General features: G+C 43.6%; 1 protein-coding gene across 1 annotated transcript in view; it reads right to left on the bottom strand.

Moving 5' to 3' along the window:
* REELD1 (reeler domain containing 1) overlaps window positions 1-18,535 on the bottom strand; it is a 152,823-nt gene extending 134,288 nt beyond the window's left edge. The window contains exon 1 of the mRNA XM_040419884.1: window positions 18,217-18,535. Coding sequence (XP_040275818.1) covers window positions 18,217-18,535 — 319 coding nt within the window. The remainder of the gene's footprint in view (window positions 1-18,216) is intronic.
* Window positions 18,536-25,654: the final 7,119 nt, after the last annotated feature.

Genomic DNA, 25,654 nt, shown 5'->3' with positions numbered 1-25,654 from the left:
CTTTTGAAAATGGAGGCTAAGCTGACACATAACACATATAGTGAGCAATAAATATGAGGAAGATAGAAGAAATACTATCTTTTAGGCAGATCGAGGAAACATTCTATTTTAATTATTAATCTTTCTTTTTTTATGTAATTTTTGAACTGATAATAAACAAAAGACATAAAATAGATACTGCCGAAAAAACGCATCTACACAGAAAAACGCATGAAAAATGCATAGAAAAGCATTATGCGTTTTTAACATGTAACAGTATGCAACTTTACAAAATTAAGATAGATAACAAAAATAATAGAGATATTATATTCAGAAGCAGATTGTCTATATTTTTTAATATTAAAATCCTTGTGAATAGACTCCATGTTGGGCTTTTGGTTGGGCTTATTTGAAGTGGGTATATAAGAGGGAAGTCTTGCAATTTAAAATATGGCCACTGAGGAAGAGGTTGGAGCACCTCGAAATGCATTTGGCATTACTTGGCATCATTGAGACTACCCACCAAAACCCACATTGTCTCACTTCAGGTGATATAATTTTTCCATAATAGTACCCAACTCCTCCATCTGCAATTTAACAAAAGAAAGATCGGAGGAATCCGATAGAAGCACAACAAACAGGAAACAGCTTATCTAAGAGCAGGAGACCACGTGACGTGAAGCGCAACACATGGGACGCTGATTCGGGCACATGAACTGCCCAGCCAGAGTCAAGCAGCACATTACGCCAGATACCAACTCCAAACACAGCCACACCTCCTGACACCAAAGAGAGTTGACAAGTAGGGTGAGTGTTGCTGAATACCGAGTGGGACGCCATCGGTATCAACGAAGACAGCATACCAACAAATAGTGAGTAACAAACTAATAAATTACCTCACATTAAATCTGGCTGCAACAATATCATCCCTATAGAGAACAATCAGCCAGACCAATATATGCATATTACATTATGAACAATATGTAATACTAATGATATGAACTTTTAACCATTTAACCACTCACTAGTCACTACTTACCTTCGTGAACTTTTAACCATCTAACCACCCACCACTTACTTACCTTTGAGGATGAATTATTAACCTTTTAACCAACCACCTAATTACGGGATATATATGAACTTGAACACTGAATATGTGGATGGTTAATACAAATTAACAAAGCTGCTTTATATAATCAACTGAAAATAATCTCAGAAAAAGACACTAATGTCTGCTTCTTTATGGACTTTTTCATAAGTTAAGATTTTTTTAAGGTTTTGAATAGGGCTGAGCGAACCCGAACTGTAAAGTTAGAGTTCGTACCGAACTTTAGGATTTTTGCAACCCGGACCAGAACCCAAACTTTTCAGTAAAAGTTCGAGTTCGGTGTTCGGCGATTTAATGGCGCTTTTTAAAAGGCTGCAGGGCAACCAATCAACAAGCGTTTAACTAGTGTGCCCTTAGAAGCCATCACAGCCATGCCTACTAATGGCATGGCTGTGATTGGCCAGTGCAGCATGTGACCCAGCCTCTATATAAGCTGGAGTCACGTAGCGCCGCACGTCACTCTCCTCTTACTAGTGTAGGGATAGGATGCTGCTGCTGTGAGGGAGAGAATAGGAAAGAAATAATCTATCTTATATCACATCACAACTGGTTATTAACTCTGCGATCTACTGCGATTTTGTTTTGTTGGTGCAGTGCAACATTTTTGTACCCTGCCCTGAGCCCAGTGACACAGAAAAAAAAGTTTTATCCATCTGTTAGTTAGGTGGGCGTCGGCGGCCATTTTGTGCAAGTTCAGTGCACCAGCACTGTATATGTGCCAGGGACAATAATTTAACCTTGTTCTTTTAGTTCAGTGGGCAACATATACCCATTTTTTAAGTGCACCTGCACTGCATATGTTCCAGGGGAAGGGAAAATAATATAGGGAATCTGTCTGTGAGTTCAGGGACCCAGGGGGTGATATATTCCCTTTTTTTTCTGTAAAGTACAATCCAAGAAAATCCATCTGTGGGGTCAAATATATATTTTTTTTGCTAAAAAGTACATTTGCGCCCTGCACTGCATTTGTGAAGGGGAAAGAAAATCTGTTAAATCCATCTGTTTAATTATGGTTAAAAAAATCATATATTTTTTTCCATAAAGTACCTTTGCGGTCTTTGCTGCATTTGTGACAGTCCAATACAAGCGTTAAATATTGCTGTTATATTTGGTATAAAAAAACCCCCACTTATTTTGTGCAAGATACTAGATTTGCGGCCTTTGCTGCATTTGTGACAGTCCAATACAAGCTTTAAATACTGCAGTTATATTATGGTTTTAAAAAAAACACCCATTTTGTGCAAGATATTAGATTTGCAGCCTTTGCTGCATTTGTGACAGTCCAATACAAGCTTTAAATACCGCTGTTATATTCTGGTATTAAAAAACACCCATTTTGTGCAAGATACTAAATTTGCAGCCTTTGCTGCATTTGTGACAGTCCAATACAAGCTTTAAATACTGCAGTTATATTATGGTTTTAAAAAAACACCCATTTTGTGCAAGACATTACATTTGGGGCCTTTGCTGCATTTGTGACAGTCCAATACAAGCGTTAAATACTGCTGTTATATTATGGTTTTAAAAAAACACCCATTTTGTGCAAGATACTAGATTTGCGGCCTTTGCTGCATTTGTGACAGTATAATACAAGCTTTAAATACTGCAGTTATATTCTTGTTTTAAAAAAAACACCCATTTTGTGCAAGATACTAGATTTGCTGCCTTTGCTGCATTTGTGACAGTCCAATACAAGCTTTAAATACTGCAGTTATATTCTGGTTTTAAAAAAACATCCATTTTGTGCAAGACACTACATGTGGGACCTTTGCTGCATTTGTGACAGTCCAATACAAGAGTTAAATACTGCAGTTATGTTCTGGTTTTATAAAAACACGGATTTTGCGCAATATACTAGATTTGCGGCCTTTGCTGCATTTGTAACAGTCCAATACAAGCTTTGAATACCGCAGTTATATTCTGGTTTTAAAAAAACACCCATTTTGTGCAAGATACTAGATTTGCGGCCTTTGCTGCATTTGTGACAGTCCAATACAAGCTTTAAATACTGCAGTGATATTCTGGTTTTAGAAAAATACCCATTTTGAGCAAGACCCTACATTTGTGGCCTTTGCTGCATTTTTGACAGTCCAATACAACCAGTCAATACTGCTGTTACATTGTTGGTTGACAAATTAAAAAATGTTGTGATCGTGAAGTAATTGCATAAAATTTGCCTGTCACACTGTTGTGTGAACTCAAGAAATTTTTCCTCTTTATGACACCGGCACTGCCTTACTGTCAGTGAACTTAATTGTTGACTATTGGCGGTTACATTGTCGCCTGACATAAACCATCTGTTTGGTTGGTGAATGCAAAGAATGAGGAGAGCGTCAAATAAGGGACGTGGCCCCGGTCGTTGTGCTGCTGGTGGAGCTCCTGTTGCAGGGAGAGGACGTGGTAGATCTGTGCCAGCTACACACACAAGTGAAACACCTTTCTCAGGTGCGAGTAGGCGACAGAACCTTCAGTGTTATTTGGTAGGGCCGAATGCGGCTCTACAAATGGTGGCTAGATTGGGTGGCTGACAGTGCCTCCAGTTCCTTCACATTGTCTCCCCCCCAGTCTCCTGCTGAAAGATCAGAGTTGGCACCTGCAGCCCAAGGCCATCAGTCTTTCACCTCACCCCCTTGCAAATCAGCCAAGCAGTCTGAGCCCCAAGTCATGCAGCAGTCTCTTATGCTTTTTGATGACTCTGCTAGCAGGGTTTCCCAGGGCAATCCAGATAGCCCTGCCCCAGAAGTGGGAGAGATTGAGTGCACCGATGCCCATCCACTTATGTTTCAGGATGAGTACATGGGAGGACCACGGCAGCACGTCTCGGATGATGACGAAACACAGGTGCCAACTGCTGTGGTTTTCTGTAGTGTGCAGACCGACAAGGAGGGCAGGGGTGAAGACTTGGTGGAAGATGATGTGGAGGACGATGAGGTTCTTGACCCCACATGGAATCAAAGTCATGCAAGTGACCTGTCTAGGCACAGAGCAACCAGCACAGCAAAAGAGGGAGCAGGGTGCAAAAGCGGAGCGGCCGTCCGCTAGACAGTACGCCTGCTACTGCCCACCGCACCAAGGGACTGAGCACACCAAAGCCAGCTCCAAGGAGTTCCCTGGCGTGGCAGTTCTTCAGACAATGTGCTGACGACAAGACACAAGTGGTTTGCATACTGTGTAATCAGAGCCTGAAGTGAGGCATAAACGTTCTAAACCTGAGCACAACCTGCATGACCAGGCATCTAAGTGCAAAGCACGAGCTACAGTGGAGTAGACACCTCAAAAACCAAGAAAGGTCTCTGGCTCCTCCTGCTTCCTCTTCTGCTGCAGTCTCGGCCTCTTCATCCCCCTCTTGAGTGACAGTGGCACCTGCCACCCCGCAAACAGAGGATGTGCCAGCAACGCCACCACCTGGGTCACCAAGCATCTCCACAATGTCCCCTGGAAGCATTCAGCTGTCTATCTCCCAAACACTGGAGCGAAAGAGTAAGTACCCCCCTACCCACCCGCGATCCCTGGCCCTGAATGCCAGTATTTCTAAATTCCTGGCATTTGAAATGCTGTCATTCCGTCTGGTGGAGACGGAGAGTTTTAAAAGCCTTATAGCGGTGGCTGTCCCACAGTACGTTGTGCCCAGCCGCCACTACTTTTCCAGGTGAGCCATCCCTTCCCTGCACAACCAAGTGGGGACAAAATCAGGTGTGCACTGCGCAACGCCATCTGGGGCAAGTTCCACATAACTACCGATACGTGGACCAGTAAGCACGGTCAGGGACGTTATATTTCCCTAACAGCAACATGGGTAAACGCAGTGGCGGCTGGGCCTGAGGCGGATAGCAGTTTGGCGCATGTCCTTCCACCACCGAGGATTGCAGGGCGCTTCAGTTTGCCTCCTGTTGCTTCCTCCTCCTACTCCGCTTCCTCATCCTTTACCAGCTCCTCATTAGGTCAGCGTAACACCTTCACCACCAACTTTAGCACAGCCAGGGGTAAACGACAGCAGGCAGTTTTGTTTGGGGGACAAACCCCACACTGCGCAGGAGCTGTGGACGGGCCTTGAACAACAGACCGATGAGTGGTTGGTGCCAGTGAGCCTCAAGCCCGGTGGTGTGTGATAATGGGCAAAATCTTGTAGCAGCTCTGGGCCTAGCCGGTTTGACACACATCCCTTGCCTGGCGCATGTGCTGAATTTGGTGGTGCAAAAATTCCTTAAAAATTTCCCCAACATGTCAGAGCTGCTGCAGAAAGAGCGGGCCGTCTGTGTGCGCTTTCGGCGTTCTCACCCTGCTGCTGCTCGCCTGTCAGCGCTGCAGCGTAACTTCGGCCTTCCCGCTCACCGCCTCATATGCGACGTGCCCACAAGGTGGAACTCCACCTTGCACATGCTGGCCAGAGTGTTCAAACAGCAGCAGGCGATAGTGGAGTTTCAGCTACAGCACGCACGGGTGAGTCGCTCTGCGGAACAGCACCACTTCACCACCAATGACTGGGCCTCCATGCGAGACCTGTGCCTTGTTGCGCTGTTTCGAGTACTCCACCAACATGGCCAGTGCCGATGAGGCCGTTCTCAGCGATACCACTTCTATACCTCCTTGAAAATACGCTTCGGTCGATGATAAAAGAGGATGTGGCACAGGAGGAGGAGGAAGAGGGATCATATACAAGGGTTTCAGGCCAGTCATTCACAAGTGGCTCCGAGGGTGGGTTCCTGCACCAACATACGCCAGGTACACAATTTTCCAGCCAGGGCACAGTTCTGGAAGATGACGAGGTGGAGGATGAGGAGATGGAGGAGGAGGAACCGTTTTCACAGCAGGTTGACACGCAAACCAGCTAATGGCCATCACTGGTGCGTGGCTGGGGGGATACAGAGGACACCGACGATACACCTCCCACATAGGACAGCTTGTCGTTGCCTCTGGGCAGCCTGGCACACATGAGCGATTACATGCTGCAGTGTCTCCGCAATGACCGCCGAGTTGGCCACATTCTAACTTATGCTGATTACTGGGTGGCCACGCTGCTGGATCCCCATTACAAGGACAACGTACCGTCCTTAATTCCGTCACTGGAGCGTGATCGTAAGATGCACGAGTACAAGCGTACGCTGATAGACACGCTGCTGATGGCATTCCCACCTGACAGCGGGGGCACAGTGGAAGCACAAGGCGAAGGCAGAGGAGGAGGAAGAGGTCGCCAACGCAGCTGGGGCACTGCCAGCACCTCAGAAGGCAGGGTTAGCATGGCCGAAATGTGGAAAAGTTTTGTCAGCATGCCACAACAACCAGCATCACCAGCTGATATGGAACGTTTTAGCAGGAGGCAGCATTTCAGCAACATGGTGGAGCAGTATGTGTGCACACGCCCACATTTACTGAATGACGGGTCTGCCCCCTTCAACTTCTGGGTCTCCAAATTGGGCACATGGCCTGAGCTTGCCCTTTACGCCTTGGAGGTGCTGGCCTGCCCTGCAGCCAGTGTATTGTCTGAACATTTGTTTAGCACGGTAGGAGGGGGTTATCAAAGAGAAGCGCAGCCGCCTGTCCACAGCCAATGTGGACAAGCTCACATTCTTTAAAATGAACCAGGCAGGGATCCCACAGGACTTGTCCGTACCTTGTGCAGAATAGACATGTATATTGGCCTCACCCAGCCATTGTTATACTCCAGCGCACTTTCTCTTTGTTTTATTTTTTATATTTCCCAATGTTTTGGGGTCTACCCAAATGTGAACAAAAAATAAATAAAATAAAATATAATACAAAACCAAAAAACAGTGTTGGCTACCTCCTCCACTGCCGCTTCCACCTACACCGCTACATCCACCTCCTCCTCAACCTCCTACTCCATATGGACCTCCTCCTCCTAGATCAAGATTATTATTTTTACGTATTTTTACGTATTTTATGTTATTTTAAGTCATTTCCCTATCCACATTTGGTTGCAGAGCACTTGCCATGCTCTTAACCACATTTTGCTGCCATTTGCAGCCCTCTAGCCATTTCCATAACTTTTTTAGGGCCATTTTAGTGCTCCAAAGTTCGGGTCCCCATTGACTTCAATGGGGTTCGGGGTCAAGTTCGGGTCCCGAACTCGAACTTTTTTGTGAAGTTCGGCTGAATCCGTCGATCCCGAACATCCAAGTGTCTGCTCAACTCTAGTTCTGAAGTCTTTTAATTGTTGTGTATGAATTTCATGTATTTTTAACCCAAGTATCTTCTAATGCAAATGCACTATATGTTAACATTTGGGTATTGAATATACTCACCTTAGGTCAAAACACTAGAACGTAATAGTCGATAATTGGACTTTTATATCCTTACTCTCATTCATATTATATGTTTTTGGCCTTTTTAAATAATTTATATTAGAATAAAATGTGTAATTTATTTGATTGCCTGTGTTGAGTCAGATGGTGAGTGCCTGCCTATATAATTTATACACTTTTAGTGACTGGGTGAGCCACTCCAGACAGAGCACCAACCCACAGCAATAGGATAGGAGATCCGCTATAAACATCCTTGTTATTATGTATTACCTGGTATATAATGACTGCAGTCTGCAGTACTGCAATTCATTTGCATAAACCAGAACACCCCTTTAACCACCTCCGGACCGCTGTACGCACAGACGCGTCCTGGAGGTGGTTGATTCATTCCGAGTGGACGCATATACGCGTCATCTCGCGAGACGCGAGATTTCCTGTGAACGCGCGCACACAGGCGCGCGCGCTCACAGGAACGGAAGGTAAGAGAGTTGATCTCCAGCCTGCCAGCGGCGATCGTTCGCTGGCAGGCTGGAGATGTGTTTTTTTTAACCCCTAACAGGTATATTAGACGCTGTTTTGATAACAGCGTCTAATATACCTGCTACCTGGTCCTCTGGTGGTCCCCTTTGTTTGGATCGACCACCAGAGGACACAGGTAGCTCAGTAAAGTAGCACCAAGCACCACTACACTACACTACACCCCCCCCCCCGTCACTTATTAACCCCTTATTAGCCCCTGATCACCCCTAATCACCCCTGATCACCCCATATAGACTCCCTGATCACCCCCCTGTCATTGATTACCCCCCTGTCATTGATCAACCCCCTGTAAAGCTCCATTCAGATGTCCGCATGATTTTTACAGACCCACTGATAGATGGATCGGATCCGCAAAACGCATCCGGACGTCTGAATGAAGCCTTACAGGGGCATGATCAATGACTGTGGTTATCACCCCATATAGACTCCCTGATCACCCCCCTGTCATTGATCACCCCCCTGTCATTGATTACCCCCCTGTAAAGCTCCATTCAGACGTCCGCATGATTTTTACGGATCCACTGATAGATGGATCGGATCCGCAAAACGCATCCGGACGTCTGAATGAAGCCTTACAGGGGCATGATCAATGACTGTGGTGATCACCCCATATAGACTCCCTGATCACCCCCCTGTAAAGCTCCATTCAGATGTCCGCATGATTTTTACGGATCCACTGATAGATGGATCGGATCCGCAAAACGCATCCGGACGTCTGAATGAAGCCTTACAGGGGCATGATCAATGACTGTGGTTATCACCCCATATAGACTCCCTGATCACCCCCCTGTCATTGATTACCCCCATGTAAAGCTCCATTCAGACGTCCGCATGATTTTTACGGATCCACTGATAGATGGATCGGATCCGCAAAACGCATCCGGACGTCTGAATGAAGCCTTACAGGGGCATGATCAATGACTGTGGTTATCACCCCATATAGACTCCCTGATCACCCCCCTGTCATTGATCACCCCCCTGTCATTGATTACCCCCCTGTAAAGCTCCATTCAGACGTCCGCATGATTTTTACGGATCCACTGATAGATGGATCGGATCCGCAAAACGCATCCGGACGTCTGAATGAAGCCTTACAGGGGCATGATCAATGACTGTGGTGATCACCCCATATAGACTCCCTGATCACCCCCCTGTAAAGCTCCATTCAGATGTCCGCATGATTTTTACGGATCCACTGATAGATGGATCGGATCCGCAAAACGCATCCGGACGTCTGAATGAAGCCTTACAGGGGCATGATCAATGACTGTGGTTATCACCCCATATAGACTCCCTGATCACCCCCCTGTCATTGATCACCCCCCTGTCATTGATCACCCCCCTGTAAAGCTCCATTCAGACGTCCGCATGATTTTTACGGATCCACTGATAGATGGATCGGATCCGCAAAACGCATCCGGACGTCTGAATGAAGCCTTACAGGGGCATGATCAATGACTGTGGTTATCACCCCATATAGACTCCCTGATCACCCCCCTGTCATTGATTACCCCCCTGTAAAGCTCCATTCAGACGTCCGCATGATTTTTACGGATCCACTGATAGATGGATCGGATCCGCAAAACGCATCCGGACGTCTGAATGAAGCCTTACACGGGCGTGATCAATGACTGTGGTTATCACCCCATATAGACTCCCTGATCACCCCCCTGTCATTGATCACCCCCCTGTCATTGATCACCCCCCTGTCATTGATCACCCCCCTGTCATTGATCACCCCCCCTGTCATTGATCACCCCCCCTGTCATTGATCACCCCCCCTGTCATTGATCACCCCCCCTGTCATTGATCACCCCCCCTGTCATTGATCACCCCCCCCTGTCATTGATCACCCCCCCCTGTCATTGATCACCCCCCCCTGTCATTGATCAACCCCCGTGTCATTGATCACCCCCCTGTCATTGATCACCCCCCTGTAAGGCTCCATTCAGACATTTTTTTGGCCCAAGTTAGCGGAATTATTATTTTTTTTTCTTACAAAGTCACATATTCCACTAACTTGTGACAAAAAATTAAATCTCACATGAACTCACCATACCCCTCACGGAATCCAAATGCGTAAAATTTTTTAGACATTTATATTCCAGACTTCTTCTCACGCTTTAGGGCCCCTAGAATGCCAGGGCAGTATAAATACCCCACATGTGACCCCATTTCGGAAAGAAGACACCCCCAGGTATTCCGTGAGGGGCATATTGAGTCCATGAAAGATTGAAATTTTTGTCCCAAGTTAGCGGAACGGGAGACTTTGTGAGAAAAAAATAAAAAATATCAATTTCCGCTAACTTGTGCCAAAAAAAATAAATTTCTATGAACTCGCCATGCCCCTCATTGAATACCTTGGGGTGTCTTCTTTCCAAAATGGGGTCACATGTGGGGTATTTATACTGCCCTGGCATTCTAGGGGCCCCAAAGCGTGAGAAGAAGTCTGGTATCCAAATGTCTAAAAATGCCCTCCTAAAAGGAATTTGGGCCCCTTTGCGCATCTAGGCTGCAAAAAAGTGTCACACATCTGGTATCGCCGTACTCAGGAGAAGTTGGGGAATGTGTTTTGGGGTGTCATTTTACATATACCCATGCTGGGTGAGATAAATATCTTGGTCAAATGCCAACTTTGTATAAAAAAATGGGAAAAGTTGTCTTTTGCCAAGATATTTCTCTCACCCAGCATGGGTATATGTAAAAAGACACCCCAAAACACATTCCCCAACTTCTCCCGAGTACGGAGATACTAGATGTGTGACACTTATTTGCAGCCTAGGTGGGCAAAGGGGCCCATATTCCAAAGAGCACCTTTCGGATTTCACTGGTCATTTACCTACTTACCACACATTAGGGCCCCTGGAAAATGCCAGGGCAGTATAACTACCCCACAAGTGACCCCATTTTGGAAAGAAGACACCCCAAGGTATTCCGTGAGGGGCATGGCGAGTTCCTAGAATTTTTTATTTTTTGTCACAAGTTAGTGGAAAATGATGATTTTTTTTTTTTTTTTTTTTTCATACAAAGTCTCATATTCCACTAACTTGTGACAAAAAATAAAAACTTCCATGAACTCACTATGCCCATCAGCGAATACCTTGGGGTCTATTCTTTCCAAAATGGGGTCACTTGTGGGGTAGGTATAATGCCCTGGTATTTTAGGGGCCCAAATGTGTGGTAAGGAGTTTGAAATCAAATTCTGTAAAAAATGACGAGTGAAATCCGAAAGGTGCTCTTCGGAATATGGGCCCCTTTGCCCACCTAGGCTGCAAAAAAGTGTCACACATCTGGTATCTCCGTACTCAGGAGAAGGTGGGGAATGTGTTTTGGGGTGTCATTTTACATATACCCATGCTGGGTGAGATAAATATCTTGGTCAAATGCCAACTTTGTATAAAAAAATGGGAAAAGTTGTCTTTTGCCAAGATATTTCTCTCACCCAGCATGGGTATATGTAAAAAGACACCCCAAAACACATTCCCCAACTTCTCCTGAGTACGGAGATACCACATGTGTGGCACTTTTTTGCAGCCTAGGTGGGCAAAGGGGCCCATATTCCAAAGAGCACCTTTTGGATTTCACTGGTCATTTACCTACTTACCACACATTAGGGCCCCTGGAAAATGCCAGGGCAGTATAACTACCACACAAGTGACCCCATTTTGGAAAGAAGACACCCCAAGGTATTCCGTGAGGGGCATGGCGAGTTCCTAGAATTTTTTATTTTTTGTCACAAGTTAGTGGAAAATGATGATTTTTTTTTTTTTTTTTTTTTCATACAAAGTCTCATATTCCACTAACTTGTGACAAAAAATAAAAACTTCCATGAACTCACTATGCCCATCAGCGAATACCTTGGGGTCTCTTCTTTCCAAAATGGGGTCACTTGTGGGGTAGTTATACTGCCCTGGCATTCTAGGGGCCCAAATGTGTGGTAAGGAGTTTGAAATCAAATTCTGTAAAAAATGACGAGTGAAATCCGAAAGGTGCTCTTTGGAATATGGGCCCCTTTGCCCACCTAGGCTGCAAAAAAGTGTCACACATCTGGTATCTCCGTATTCAGGAGAAGTTGAGGAATGTGTTTTGGGGTGTCTTTTTACATATACCCATGCTGGGTGAGAGAAATATCTTGGCAAAAGACAACTTTTCCCATTTTTTTATACAAAGTTGGCATTTGACCAAGATATTTATCTCACCCAGCATGGGTATATGTAAAATGACACCCCAAAACACATTCCCCAACTTCTACTGAATACGGAGATACCAGATGTGTGACACTTTTTTGCAGCCTAGGTGGGCAAAGGGGCCCACATTCCAAAGAGCACCTTTCGGATTTCACTCGTCATTTTTTACAGAATTTGATTTCAAACTCCTTACCACACATTTGGGCCCCTAGAATGCCAGGGCAGTATAACTACCCCACAAGTGACCCCATTTTGGAAAGAAGAGACCCCAAGGTATTTCGTGATGGGCATAGTGAGTTCATGGAAGTTTTTATTTTTTGTCACAAGTTAGTGGAATATGAGACTTTGTAAGAAAAAAAAAAAAAAAAAAAAAATCATCATTTTCCGCTAACTTGTGACAAAAAATAAAAAGTTCTATGAACTCACTATGCCCATCAGCGAATACCTTAGGGTGTGTACTTTCCGAAATGGGGTCATTTGTGGGGTGTTTGTACTGTCTGGGCATTGTAGAACCTCAGGAAACATGACAGGTGCTCAGAAAGTCAGAGCTGCTTCAAAAAGCGGAAATTCACATTTTTGTACCATAGTTTGTAAACGCTATAACTTTTACCCAAACCATTTTTTTTTTACCCAAACATTTTTTTTTTATCAAAGACATGTAGAACTATAAATTTAGAGCAAAATTTCTATATGGATGTCGTTTTTTTTGCAAAATTTGACAACTGAAAGTGAAAAATGTCATTTTTTTGCAAAAAAAATCGTTAAATTTCGATTAATAACAAAAAAAGTAAAAATGTCAGCAGCAATGAAATACCACCAAATGAAAGCTCTATTAGTGAGAAGAAAAGGAGGTAAAATTCATTTGGGTGGTAAGTTGCATGACCGAGCAATAAACGGTGAAAGTAGTGTAGGTCAGAAGTGTAAAAAGTGGCCTGGTCTTTCAGGGTGTTTAAGCACTGGGGGCTGAGGTGGTTAAGCATGTCTTAAATGTGCAATTTCAACACAGTGGGCTATGGCTATGGCTCTCAGACTATGGAGACACTAAAACATTTTTTTTGTTCCAAAAATGCTGTTATTGTGTAAAACTTAAATAAATAAGAAAAGGATGCATATTAGGTATTGCCACCTCCGTAACGGCATGCTCTATAAAAATATCACATAAACCCTTATGTAAACACCGTAAAAAAATAAAAAACAGTGCCAAAAAAAGAAATTTTTGTCACCTACCATCACAAAAAGTGCAACACCAAGCGATCAAAAAGGTGTATGCCACCCAAAATAGTACTAATCAAACCGTCACCTCATCCCACAAAAAATGAGACCCTAGCTAAGACAATCGGCCAAAAAATTAAAAAGTTATGGCTCTCAGACTATGGAGACACTAAAACATGATTTTTTTTGTTTCAAAAATGCTATTATTGTGTAAAACTTAAATAAATCTGAAAAAGTATACATATTAGGCATTGCCACGTCCTTAACGACCTGTTCTATAAAAATATCACATGACCTAACCCCTTAGGTGAACACCGTAAAAATAAATAAATAAAAACTGTGCCAAAATTACCAATAATGAATGATGAGTTATGTACCCAAAAATTGTACCAATAAAAATGTCAACTTTTCCTGCAAAAAACAAGCCCCTGCACAAGATGATCTGCAGAAAAATTTAAAAAATATGGCATTCAGAAAATGGAGACACAAAAACATAATAAACATAATAAAACTGGAACAAAGTAGACATAGTTTATATCATCACATCCGTAACAACCTGCTCTATAAAAATAGCACATGATCTAACCTGTCAGATGAACGTTGTAAAAAATAAAAATAGTGCCAAAATATCCATTCTTTGGTTAGCTTGCCTCACAAAAAACATACTATAGAGCGATTCAAAATCATATGTACCCCAAAATAGTACCAATAAAACTGTCATCTTATCCTGTAGTTTCTAAAATGGGGTCACTTTTGATTGTTTCTACTGTAGGGTGCAACTGAGGGCTTCAAATGGGACATGGTGTCTAACAACCAGTCCAGCAAAATCTGCCTTCCAAAAACCATACGGCGCTCCTTTTCTTCTGCGCCCTGCCATACGCCCATAGAGCAGTTTACCACCACATGTAGGGTGTTTCTGTAAACCGCAGAATCAGGGTTATAAATATTAAGTTTTGTTTGGCTGTTAACCCTCGATGTGTTAAAGAAAAAAAAATATTAAAATGGAAAATCTGCCAAAAAAGTGACATTTTGAAATTTAATCTCCATTTTCCTTTAATTTTCGTAGAATACCTAAAGGGTTAACAAAGTTAGTAAAATCAGTTTTGAGTAACTTGAGGGGTGTCGTTTCCAAAATGGGATCATTTATTAGGGGTTCCCACTATGTTAGACCCACAAAGGGACTTCAGACCTGAACTGGTCCTTAAAAAGTGGGTTTTGGAAACTTCTAATTTGCTTCTAAAATTCTAAGCCTTCTAACGTTCCAAAAAAATAAAATGACATTTACAAAATGATGCCAACATAAAGTGGACATATGGGGAATGTTAGTAATAAATATTTTATGAGGTATCACTTTCTGTTTTAAAAGCAGAGAAATAAAAAAAAATTAAATTGCGAATTTTTCAAAATTTTTGTTAAATTTGGGATTTTTTCCTAAATAAAGGACAAATATATTGACCCAAATTTATAACTGTCATGAAGTACAATGTGTCACGGGAAAACAGTCTCAGAATGGCTTGGATAAGTAAAAGCGTTCCAAAGTTATTACAACATAAAGTGATACATATAGAAAATATATAATAAACAGTATTTTTGTATACATATACTTTTTATTATTATATAAACCACTATTACATTTATAAAAAGTTTAAATCCTATTATTTCATATATAATATTTTCATTAATCCCTTCCAGCATTAATGTACATAAAAAATGCGGAGCTCACGCATATAATGAAATAAAATATGAGTTTGGAGTACTCCAATAATAATGGATTACAACATTCACACAGTGGTATATATCACACTGTAATACAGATATTATTATATCTTATTAGTCTCTCCGATGGGGTATATTTGAGTCTTTTAATAAACTATATTGCCTCCAGTAATTAAATGTAGCTACTTTGTTACATTAGCGCTTGTTGGAACCTTCCTGGTTCAGATAGTTATAATGTTATAATGGCGCCCAATCCTCCTCGCTTGTGGGTGCTCGATCCTCCTCTTTAGTGGCCTCAATGCCAAACCTCGCTAAGCCGGATATGGATACGGCACGATGTTACAAGCAAGCACAGTGAATGGATGTAGCAGAGTCCGCACTGGTATTAGGATTAAATCTCACAAAGCCAGGAGTGGACACCACAGAGTTTTAAGGACAAACCCAACGAATACAGGTCAAATTTGTATCGATAGATGTAACAGGGTCCGTATTGATAAAAGTAAGGCTACATGCACACGACCGTTGTGTGTGTTGCGGTCCGCAAATTGCGGATCCGCAAAACACAGATGGCGTCCGTGTGCGTTCCGCAATTTGCGTAACGGCACGGACAGCCATTAATATAACTGACTATTCTTGCCCGCAAAATGGACAAGAATAGGACAGTATATATTTTTATTGCGGACCACGGAATGGAGCAACGGATGCGGACAGCACATGGAGTGCTGTCCGCATCTTTTGCGGCCCCATTGAAGTGAATGGGTCCGCATCCAAGCTGCAAAAACTGCGGCTCAGATGCGGATCAAAACAACGGTCATGTGCATGAGGCCTAAATCTCACAACACCAGGAGTAGACACAGCAGGACGTTAAGAACAGTACCCGCAGATACAGATATTTATCTCACTTATTACAATCCCATGAAAGGTCCTCTTTAGGCCTCATGCACACGACCTTTGTTTGTTTCCGCGTCCGTTCAGTTTTTTTTGCGGATAGGATGCAGACCCATTCTATCAAAAGATGCGGAAAGCACTCCGTCTGCTGTCCGCATCCGTTGCTTTGTTCAGTGATCCGCAAAAAAAATATAACCTGTCCTATTCTTGTCAGCAAAAAAACGGTTTGCGGACCCAGTCAAGTCAATGGGTCCACAAAAACAGCGGCTGCACAACGGAAGACATCCGTATGTCATCCTCATCCGCATTTTTTGCGGATCCGTTGCCAAGCAACCTGGATCCAAGACCTTTGACTTAAAAAAAAAAAAAATACAGGAAGTTAAAACTCACTGAGTTTTGGAGAGTGATAAACACCTGCCACAGTTTGCCTTATGCTTTTGGCTGTCTGCAAACCATCCAAAGATGCCACGTTGGAATGTGGACAAGTTAATTACATTGGTACAGGAGCGTCCCGAGCTGTGGGACAGCCGCAACAATATATACCACGATCGGGTGAGGAAGGATACATCGTGGGAGCATGTGGCCCGTCGCATGAGGCCTTCGGAATGGGAAAAAGCAGATAGCAGAGCTCGGGATGATTTAGGTAAGTGCAAGCTATGTCGTTGTTGTGTCCTGCCCCTGTGTTGTCCCTATTTTTTTTTACAACTGCTATATTCAGGTCATTATCGTGTCCCTTTTGTGGCCAGCGTTTATAATTATGTACTGGCCTGTGCCTATTTTGATCCTTCCAATTTATTCAAACACCACCATGTTTTAATGGATGTCTTGACTTTAGCTACAGCACATATTAGTAATGTATACCCAGCATGAGCACATTATAGTTTTGGTTACATATGGCCCTGTTGTAATTGTTATTCCAACATCTGTCTCCTTTCCATATAAAGTCTTATTAGTAAAAGGCCTAGAACACATAATCTCCTCCTTCATGCAATTTTTGTACCTTGGATCCGTTGCTTCACATGAGTACCAAAAAGTACTGTCCGACATTGGTCTGCTGTGTAATTATGTTTTCGTTGGATGCTGCAGATACCCACACCTGGCCTACTGTACCATGTGCGGTGCATTCTTACCTTTTAGCATTAATTTGATCATTTTTAGGTTTGGTTGTCATATTTTTATATAATTTTTTTACAGATTTGTGTTCTAATTGATGAAATGATACATTTTTATGTCATGCTTGCTCTTTTCAAAGTCAAGAAGACCAAAACCCGCTGGAACAGCTGCCGGGACCAGTTTAGGTAGGAGCTAACAGAAAAGGGTCTGGTGTTCTCCGTTAAAGGCCTTATATCTACACTGACCAGTTGCAGTTTCTACGCCCTGTCATGGACTTGAGGCCGTAAGTTGGAAACATAAAATAGTGTTTGTAACGGTATATGTCATTGGCCAGTACCATAATATAGCAGACCTTTCTTCCGGGTTTGGTGTGCAATATATGATGGCGGTGGTGCTTTATTTGAGTCACCAGATGCATAGTTCTCCCCTTTTATAGGCGCTTTTTCATAATCAGGGCGACCGATTGTTGTCACTTCCGAAGGTTTTTTAGCACAGACTCGTGTCGGCACCTTTTTGTTAGTTATTTTCAAAAGGTGTGGCTTTTAAGACAGTTGAAGGGGACATTCGCTTGATGTGTGTCCAAGTTGGCATAAACACATGCTATTTTAAATATGTTTTTTTGTGTTTACCGCCTTTGACCTATTCTCAATATTGTACTCTATAACCCGCATGAGAAAAAAAAAAAATGTAGATATGCTTACTATATCAAGCAATGCAAATCTACTTCTCCGTTTATATAGACCAGGGATGCTCACCCTGCGGCCCTCCAGCTGTTTGAAAAGTACAACTCTCACTATGACCTTCTGTAGGCTTATAGATGTAGGCTGTCTGAGAATGCTGGGAGTTCAGTTGGAGTTTAGCAAATAGCTGGAGGGCCGCAGGTTGAGCAGAGCTGATATAGAAGGTCAGAATATCAGCACTTGGTTAGCTCCGGAATGTGTGTGAATGTTTTGGTGCTGGACAGCTCAAAACAACCAGCTATTTTGAAATATGTTTTGGCCTATAACAAAGCCACAGTCCTTCAAAGGTTGGATTCTGTAATGTGTCCTTAAATGTTTATGGAAAACCGGAAGATTTGTTAAACTTATGTGATCTATCTCGGCTCGCCTTATTGTAGACATACAGCACTAAGTTTCCCATAATGCTTTTGGTGTTTTGTAATGTAATTTTGCCATAATGTAATATATGTTTTCATGTCATTTATCTTTACAGGACTGTGGACAGTCTGGATGACCCCGAGGATTCTGACTTGGGAGGGTAGGAAACGCCAGCAGTCTTTTCACCTGCTTCATCTCCTGCACCAACACTGGCTGAGGAGCCAATCCCACACCCAAGAGAACCTGCTGCCATTTCTGAAGGGAGCCCACAAGAAACACACCAGCCTCAGGCCAGGCGAAGAAGGAGGAATGTCCGTCAGTCTTCCTCTGGGCAAGATACTCGGGAAATGATAGATGCCCGAGTAATCGATTTCCTTGCCCAGAGGAGGAGTGACGGACAAGAGGAATGTGTTTTGAGGGGTCTGGGGCCATTACTCCGCTGGGTCCCTATGGAGAGGCATAATATGTGTGTCGCCTCATTAGTGGTTGTGATTGAGATGTATGCCTCCCACTACCAGGGAGACATACACTTACACATTACTGAGCTACGGCATAAATTAATGAGGCAATCCTATCAGCAGCCCACCATGTACCCGCATCCTCCACAGCCACCCCAAGGGCCACCTTTCCATAGCCAACAAACCTGCAGGTTCCCAGAACCAAACCCACCCCTTGGCCAGCAGAGTCATCATGCCAGTTATGGTACATGGGCACCACATCCTGCCCAGGTTCGCCCGGGATACGCCACATGTGCCCCAGATCCTGCCCATGTCCACCCGGGTCAAACATCTGGCCCTGATCCTGGCCAGGTCCACCCAGGTCAAACATCTGGCCCTGATCCTGGCCATGTCCACCCAGGTCAAACATCTGGCCCTGATCCTGGCCATGTCCACCCAGGTCAAACATCTGGCCCTGATCCTGGCCATGTCCACCCAGGTCAAACATCTGGGCCAGATCCTGCCCATGTCCACCAAGGTCAATTATATGGGGCCTGATCCTGGCCAGGTCCGCCCAGGTTATTCATATGGGCAAAGATCCTTCACAAGAGACCTTTTTGACTTATAATTTTTGAAAATGTTATCATTTATTTAATGTTATTTGTATTTATTTTGTCTAGACAGGGATTGTCTTTGTATTTTGTTTGGGGGGCAAGGGTTTCAGTAAATACTTGATTGAAAAAAATCACATGTCTTCAGTAATTTATTGTGAGACAAATTACATTAAACTGGTAAACACATTTCTACATAATAACATAGACACACAATACTCACAGTACTATCACTTTAATGATCCACATACTTGCTTAATTATCAATATTTAAAGGAGTTATTATACGTTTTTTGGGACCATAGATCAACTAGATTATTGATTTTTAATACAGTCGACTTTCAAAAGCATCTTTATTATTTATATTCAACGTCAATATTTTTATGGCCCAAAACCTCAGCCCGCAAGCCCACGTCAAGGGTCCTCATTCTCTTGTGAGTACCTACACTCAACTACAACATAAATTCCATATTCTATCTGAAAAATAAAAAAAAAACTAACAAGAACAGAAGAAATCAAACACTGCCACGAATAGCGTCCATCTGCCATGGCAAGGACCCCTCTGGGCTGAAAAAGTAGTCTGCATAGAGTTCCCGAACTGCAATGCCTGCAGTCCCAGGTCGTCTATGCAGGGTTCTATCCAAACCCAAAACTGATGATGTAGGAAATTCTTCCATGTCAACAGAAGAGGAAGCCTCGTGAATCCTGGTGAAGTTGTGTAGAACAACACAAGCTCGAATCACCAGGGTAGCATTCTCCGGATCCATTTGTCTGGATGACAAAAACACCCTCCATTTGCTAGAGAGTATTCCAAATGCGCACTCAGCATACCGACGGGCACGAGTCAACCGGTAGTTGAAAATACGCCTCCTGAGATCCAAACCACGCTTTGGGAAGGGCCTCATAACATGGTGAGTCAATGCAAACCCTTCATCCACCACGATCACAAATGGAGCCGGGGGACCAGAATATCCGGGCAGTCTTTTGGACTCGGGCAGGGCAAGCAGGTTGGCACGAAGCCGCTCACCCATTCTAGAAGCACTAAAGACGCGAGCATCTGCAGTGCTTCCATAGGCCCCGATATGAACCATTATAAACCGGTAGTTACTGTCAGCAACAGCCATAAGCACTACCGAAAAGTATTGCTTATAATTGAAGAATCGGGTCCCTGAGTGAGGAGGCTTCTTCACACGAATGTGCTTGCCATCCATTGCCCCCATGCAGTTTGGAAACTGCGCAGCAAGATTGAAGCCCTCAGCGATTCGAACCCAATCGTCCGCCTTGGGCTGTGGCATCACTGTCTCTCGGAGTTGCTGCCAGATGACATGGCAAGTGTGACGCACAATCCGAGAAATCGTCGAGGTTCCCAAAAGAATCTCAAAATGCAGGGATGCAAAAGAGTTCCCAGTTGCCAGGAATCTGTAGACAAAAACAAAAAAGGTGACCTCATTAATTTGGGCACAATTAGTCACATCATGAACATGGTTCATATAATGGTTGTTAGTAGACATACAGTATTTTACACATTTTATGTCCATTTTGTAGACTATAATTTTATCCACAAAATGGTTTAACATCCGATAAATACTTTCAACAATAGGGGTGTGGGCCCAACTCGTACAAGCTATGTTACACCTACTGTGGTGACGCCATTTCCATGCTGAATGTATGGGAAACGTAGAATGATGTGACCACTCAGCAGGATGATTGCGTTGGCATACACCAAACTTAAAAGCTATAAATACAGGACTACCGTTCATCTTTGCATGTTATTTGTCTGGGAAACAAAAATAAAGGAAATAGACAATGGCAGAAATTAAGAAAGGGCAAAGACTGGTAACTAGAGCTAACATTAACACATGTCTAAGAACAGCCAGTTTAAAGGGAATCTGTCACCTGCTTTTACCATTTTAAGCTGGCACCATCGCTATGTTGACTAAAGTACCTTATTTCCAGCAGTCTTCTTTTTACTTTATTTCGTTTTGTAGTTTTGATATAAAAGCGCTTTGTATGTTATGCTAATTAGGGTCCAAGGTGCCCAGAGGGGCGTTTTTTCACTCTCCGGAGCCCAGTGACGCCCCCCTGCAGTGTCCAGCCCGCCTTAATTTGAATTCAAAGAACGCCTCCTGATCATGAAATAACCTCCCACAGCCCCGGCAAACGGTTCCGCCCCCTCCCCATGTCATAGTCTACCTTATAGAAATGCCCCGTCCTTATAGTACTGCCAGCGGCCTGCGCGATCATCAACGTCTTGAGGGCAACAGCGCTCAGGTCACATCACTGGGCTCGGCGCATGCCCAGTGAGACTTTTGAGGCTGTTGCCCTCAGGAGGTTGATGATCGCGCAGGCGCAGGCCGCTGGCAGTACTGCGCCTGCGCGAGTTTTCTGGCCGCAGACAGGAAGAAGGACGGGGCATTTCTATAAGGTAGACTTTGACGTGGGGAGGGGGCGGAACCGTTTGCCGGGGCTGTGGGAGGTTATTTGATGATCAGGAGGCGTTCTTGGAATTCAAATTAAGGCGGGCTGGGCACTGCAGGGGGGCGTCACTGGGCTCCGGAGAGTGAAAAAAACGCCCCTCTGGGCACCTTGGACCATAATTAGCATAACACAAAAAGCGCTTTTATATCAAAACTACAAAACGAAATAAAGTAAAAAGAAGACTGCTGGAAATAAGGTACTTTAGTCAACATAGCGATGGTGCCAGCTTAAGATGGTAAAAGCAGGTGACAGATTCCCTTTAAGAACCATGTTACTCACGAGAGAAGCAGTACACATTACTGTTAAAAAATAAATCACTACATATAGATTACCTCAATGTGACAATGAGCCTTTCCTCAGGAGTAATGCTGTGCCTCATATTGGTGTCCATGAAGGTAAGGACAGTACGTAGAGATGACAGCAAGCAATCAAAGGTAGACACTGACATCCAACAGAACGCAAAGAACTTCTCTGGATGCTGGCGAAGATCTGCGTAGAGGGTATGAAAGCGTCCTTTCCTATACCGTTGGGAAACAATGGGATGGACCCCAAATCTCCTACTTCTACTCGGTTCATCATTCAAAAGAATGGACCGCTGTCCCCATCGCAGAGAAATAAGCCAGTGCAGTACGACCTCATCCTCTGAGTCATCCGCCATGGTGAAACCAAGACGCACGACGTTAGAATCAAAGATCAACAAAGCCAAGGAATCAAATAAAACTCTGTACCCTGGAAACACTGCAGAAAATGGCCACCAAACACTAAGATGACCAGCATATATACCTGTATCCTGGGTGTGGATAGTAAAATTACACAATTTCCTGCTTCCGTTTTTTTTAGCGGTCCGCAAAAAAAAAACGGAAGACACACGGAAACAAAAAAATGGAACAACGGATCCGCAATTTGCGGACCGCAAAAAACGGAAGACACACGGAAACACAATGGAAAATAAAAACGGAACAACGGATCCGCAATTTGCGGACCGCAAAACACATACGGTCGTGTGTATGAGGCCTTAAGCTACCTAATATATTAGAGTCCACAGAAAATCTACTACTAAATTAAATAGATGAGGCGGTAAATCATAATGAGGTCGTTATTATGGAGGACTTCAACTACCCAGATATAGACTGGGAAACTGAAACCTGTACAGGTTCTTGGCTGTGGCGAAACCAACATCACCACTGGGTTTTGGAGAGGCCTGTTTACCAGCCTCTTGCCTCAGGATTATAGCCCATACTAACTTTAAAGGAGAAGACAGACCGGCCGCACAGCTTAAATCTGTCTTTGGAATTGTATTTTGTTATGTGAGGGTACCCAGATAGCTAATATTATTGTATTCGTGTATTCTGAGTGCCATTCACCTAATGATATGCACTCAGACTTGAGCTATCTGGGAATATGTTAAATGTCTGTGTTTGCTGTGGGGGTGTGACATTGTGTGTTTGGGTGGTGATTTCTGTCCTGTTGTCTCCACATGTGTATTGGCGATTTCCCTTTGTCCTGAGAGATAATTGAATTGCTCCTCGGGTGTCTCCAGGGCAGAGAGGAGGAAACCATGATGCATTGTGGGGATGTGTTGTGTCTGTGTATCCTGAGTTGCTACGTATCTGTCCTGTGTCACAGTCTTACTTCTGGTCCCCTAGGGGCGTGTACACCAGATGGGGACCTGCATAAATATGGGCGGGTAGCCCTCAATAAAGAGAGTTCCTGTTTTACCCTTTATCATGTTGAGGCTGATGTTTGGGTAACTGATCGACGCTGGGGATTGCTATACGCTGAAGATTTGCTATACTCCCCTGGCTATAACTACTAGCTCTTTTAAGAGCTGTTCCTGCTCTCTGGTTTTAGGAGAGGTTCACCCACTGGAGCCTGGAGCCTTGTCGTAGGTCCAGGGTGGGTAGGAGACGGTGAGACCTCAACCAAGCTTCGGCGGTTCGTGAGGTCTGCAGTGCGTACGGTGTCAAGTGGAGTGCTTGGAGTCCTCGGAAAGTACTAGGAGCATCTATCAACAGAGGTACCCGGTCGGGGTGCTAGGCGTTCCGTTACATTGGCAATAACCAAAGACAAATACCTTTTCAATCTGGTTCAGGACCCAACTAGAGGAACGGCTACACTGGACTTAGTATTAACCGATAGACCTGACAGAACAACAGTTGTGCAGGTCGGGGGACACATGGGAAATAGTGACCATAAAGAAATAACCTTTCAATTGTCATTCAAAAGAGTTTCTTTAGGTAGGCACAAAAATACAAAGCTTCAAAAAAGGTCCTTTTGCCTTTTTTGTTATTTTGAAAATGTAAAAGATAAAAAAAATATATATATGTTTTTGCTTAAAATACAAAGGGAATGTGCTATCTTTAACTTTATATCTTTTGGAGATCATTTCATCTTCAACTTGCTTAACTTTTCACAGTAACGCAAATTTTGACCAGGAGCGCTAATACTTTTGCATGCCACTGTAGATAGATAGATAGATATATGTAGATGAACAGTATCTATCCTTATTTGGTCTCTTGAGGCACTTTCTGCATAACAATGGTGCATTAACCCCTTGAGGACCTCCGGCATACAGGACCTCCGCAGATTGCACATGCAGTAGGCGCCATAGCTGCCGGGTTTCTGCTATTTTAAATAGCAGACATCCGCGGTACATGTATGCGATCAGCCATAAGGCTGATCACATACATTTTCCCTTTCAGATGCCGTGGTCAAATGTGACCATGGCATCAGAGCAGTCCGGAAGTGGAAGCTGCGCGCTTCCTCTTCGGTAACAGCGTTCCCTGGCTGAGATCAGAAACCTGTTAGGCTGGGTTCACACGGGCGTTGCGGGAAAATGTGCGGGTGCGTTGCGGGAACACCTGCGATTTTTCCGCGTGAGTGCAAAACATTGTAATGCGTTTTGCACTTGCGTGAGAAAAATCGCGCATGTTTGGTACCCAATACAGAATGCATAGTAAAATAGCGCTGGAGGGGTTAAAAAAAAATTGATCGCGTAGCCCGGCATCTCGACTTCTGTCTCCTGAGCATTAATTACAGGTAAAGGACCTTTGGTGACGTCACTCCGGTCATCACATGATCCATCACCATGGTAAAAGATCATGTGATGGATCATGTGATGACCGGAGTGACGTCACCAAAGGTCCTTTACCTGTAATTAATACTCACCACAGGTCCTGTTCAGCAAAGGAGACAGAAGGAGATGCCGGGCTACGCGATCAAGTGGACTAAGGTGAGTTAAATTATTTTATTATTTTTTTTAACCCCTCCAGCGCTAGTTTACTATGCATTCTGTATTCAGAATGCTATTATTTTCTCTTATAACCATGTTATAAGGGAAAATAATAATGATCGGGTCTCCATCCCGATCGTCTCCTAGCAACCGTGCGTGAAAATCGCACCGCATCTGCACTTGCTTGCAGATGCTTGCGATTTTCACGCAACCCCATTCACTTCTATGGGGCCTGCGTTGCGTGAAAAACGCAGAATATAGAGCATGCTGCGATTTTCACGCAACGCACAAGTAATGCGTGAAAATCACCGCTCATCTGAACAGCCCCATTGAAATGAATGGGTCGGGATTCAGTGCGGGTGCAATACGTTCACCTACCGCATTGCACCCGCGTGGAAATCTCGCCCGTGTGAACGCAGCCTTACAGTATTCTATTAGACCAAAGCCTCAAGCAGGCTTCAGAGTCTATTAGATGAATATACCAATACAGGCCACTAGGTGGCAGCACTGCATTGTTATATTGAAAATTAAGTGTTCAATGATGGTTATATAGGCATCAATGAACACAATGGGCAATCTAATGATTGCCAGTTATATTCACCCAGGGTGACTTAAAAAAAGTAAAAAAAAAAAAAGTAAAAAAAAGTTTTTAGAAATATAAAATATATATATATATATATATATATATATATATATATATATATATATATAAAAGTTAAAATCACCCCCCTTTCCTTAAAATAAAAATACTTAACCAATAAAAAAAAATAAACATCATGGGCATCTCCGCGTGC

Source organism: Bufo bufo, chromosome 2, assembly GCF_905171765.1.
Source record: "Bufo bufo chromosome 2, aBufBuf1.1, whole genome shotgun sequence".
In the NCBI taxonomy this organism is placed as follows: Eukaryota; Metazoa; Chordata; class Amphibia; order Anura; family Bufonidae; genus Bufo; species Bufo bufo.
This window is presented reverse-complemented; position numbering and strand designations above follow the sequence as displayed.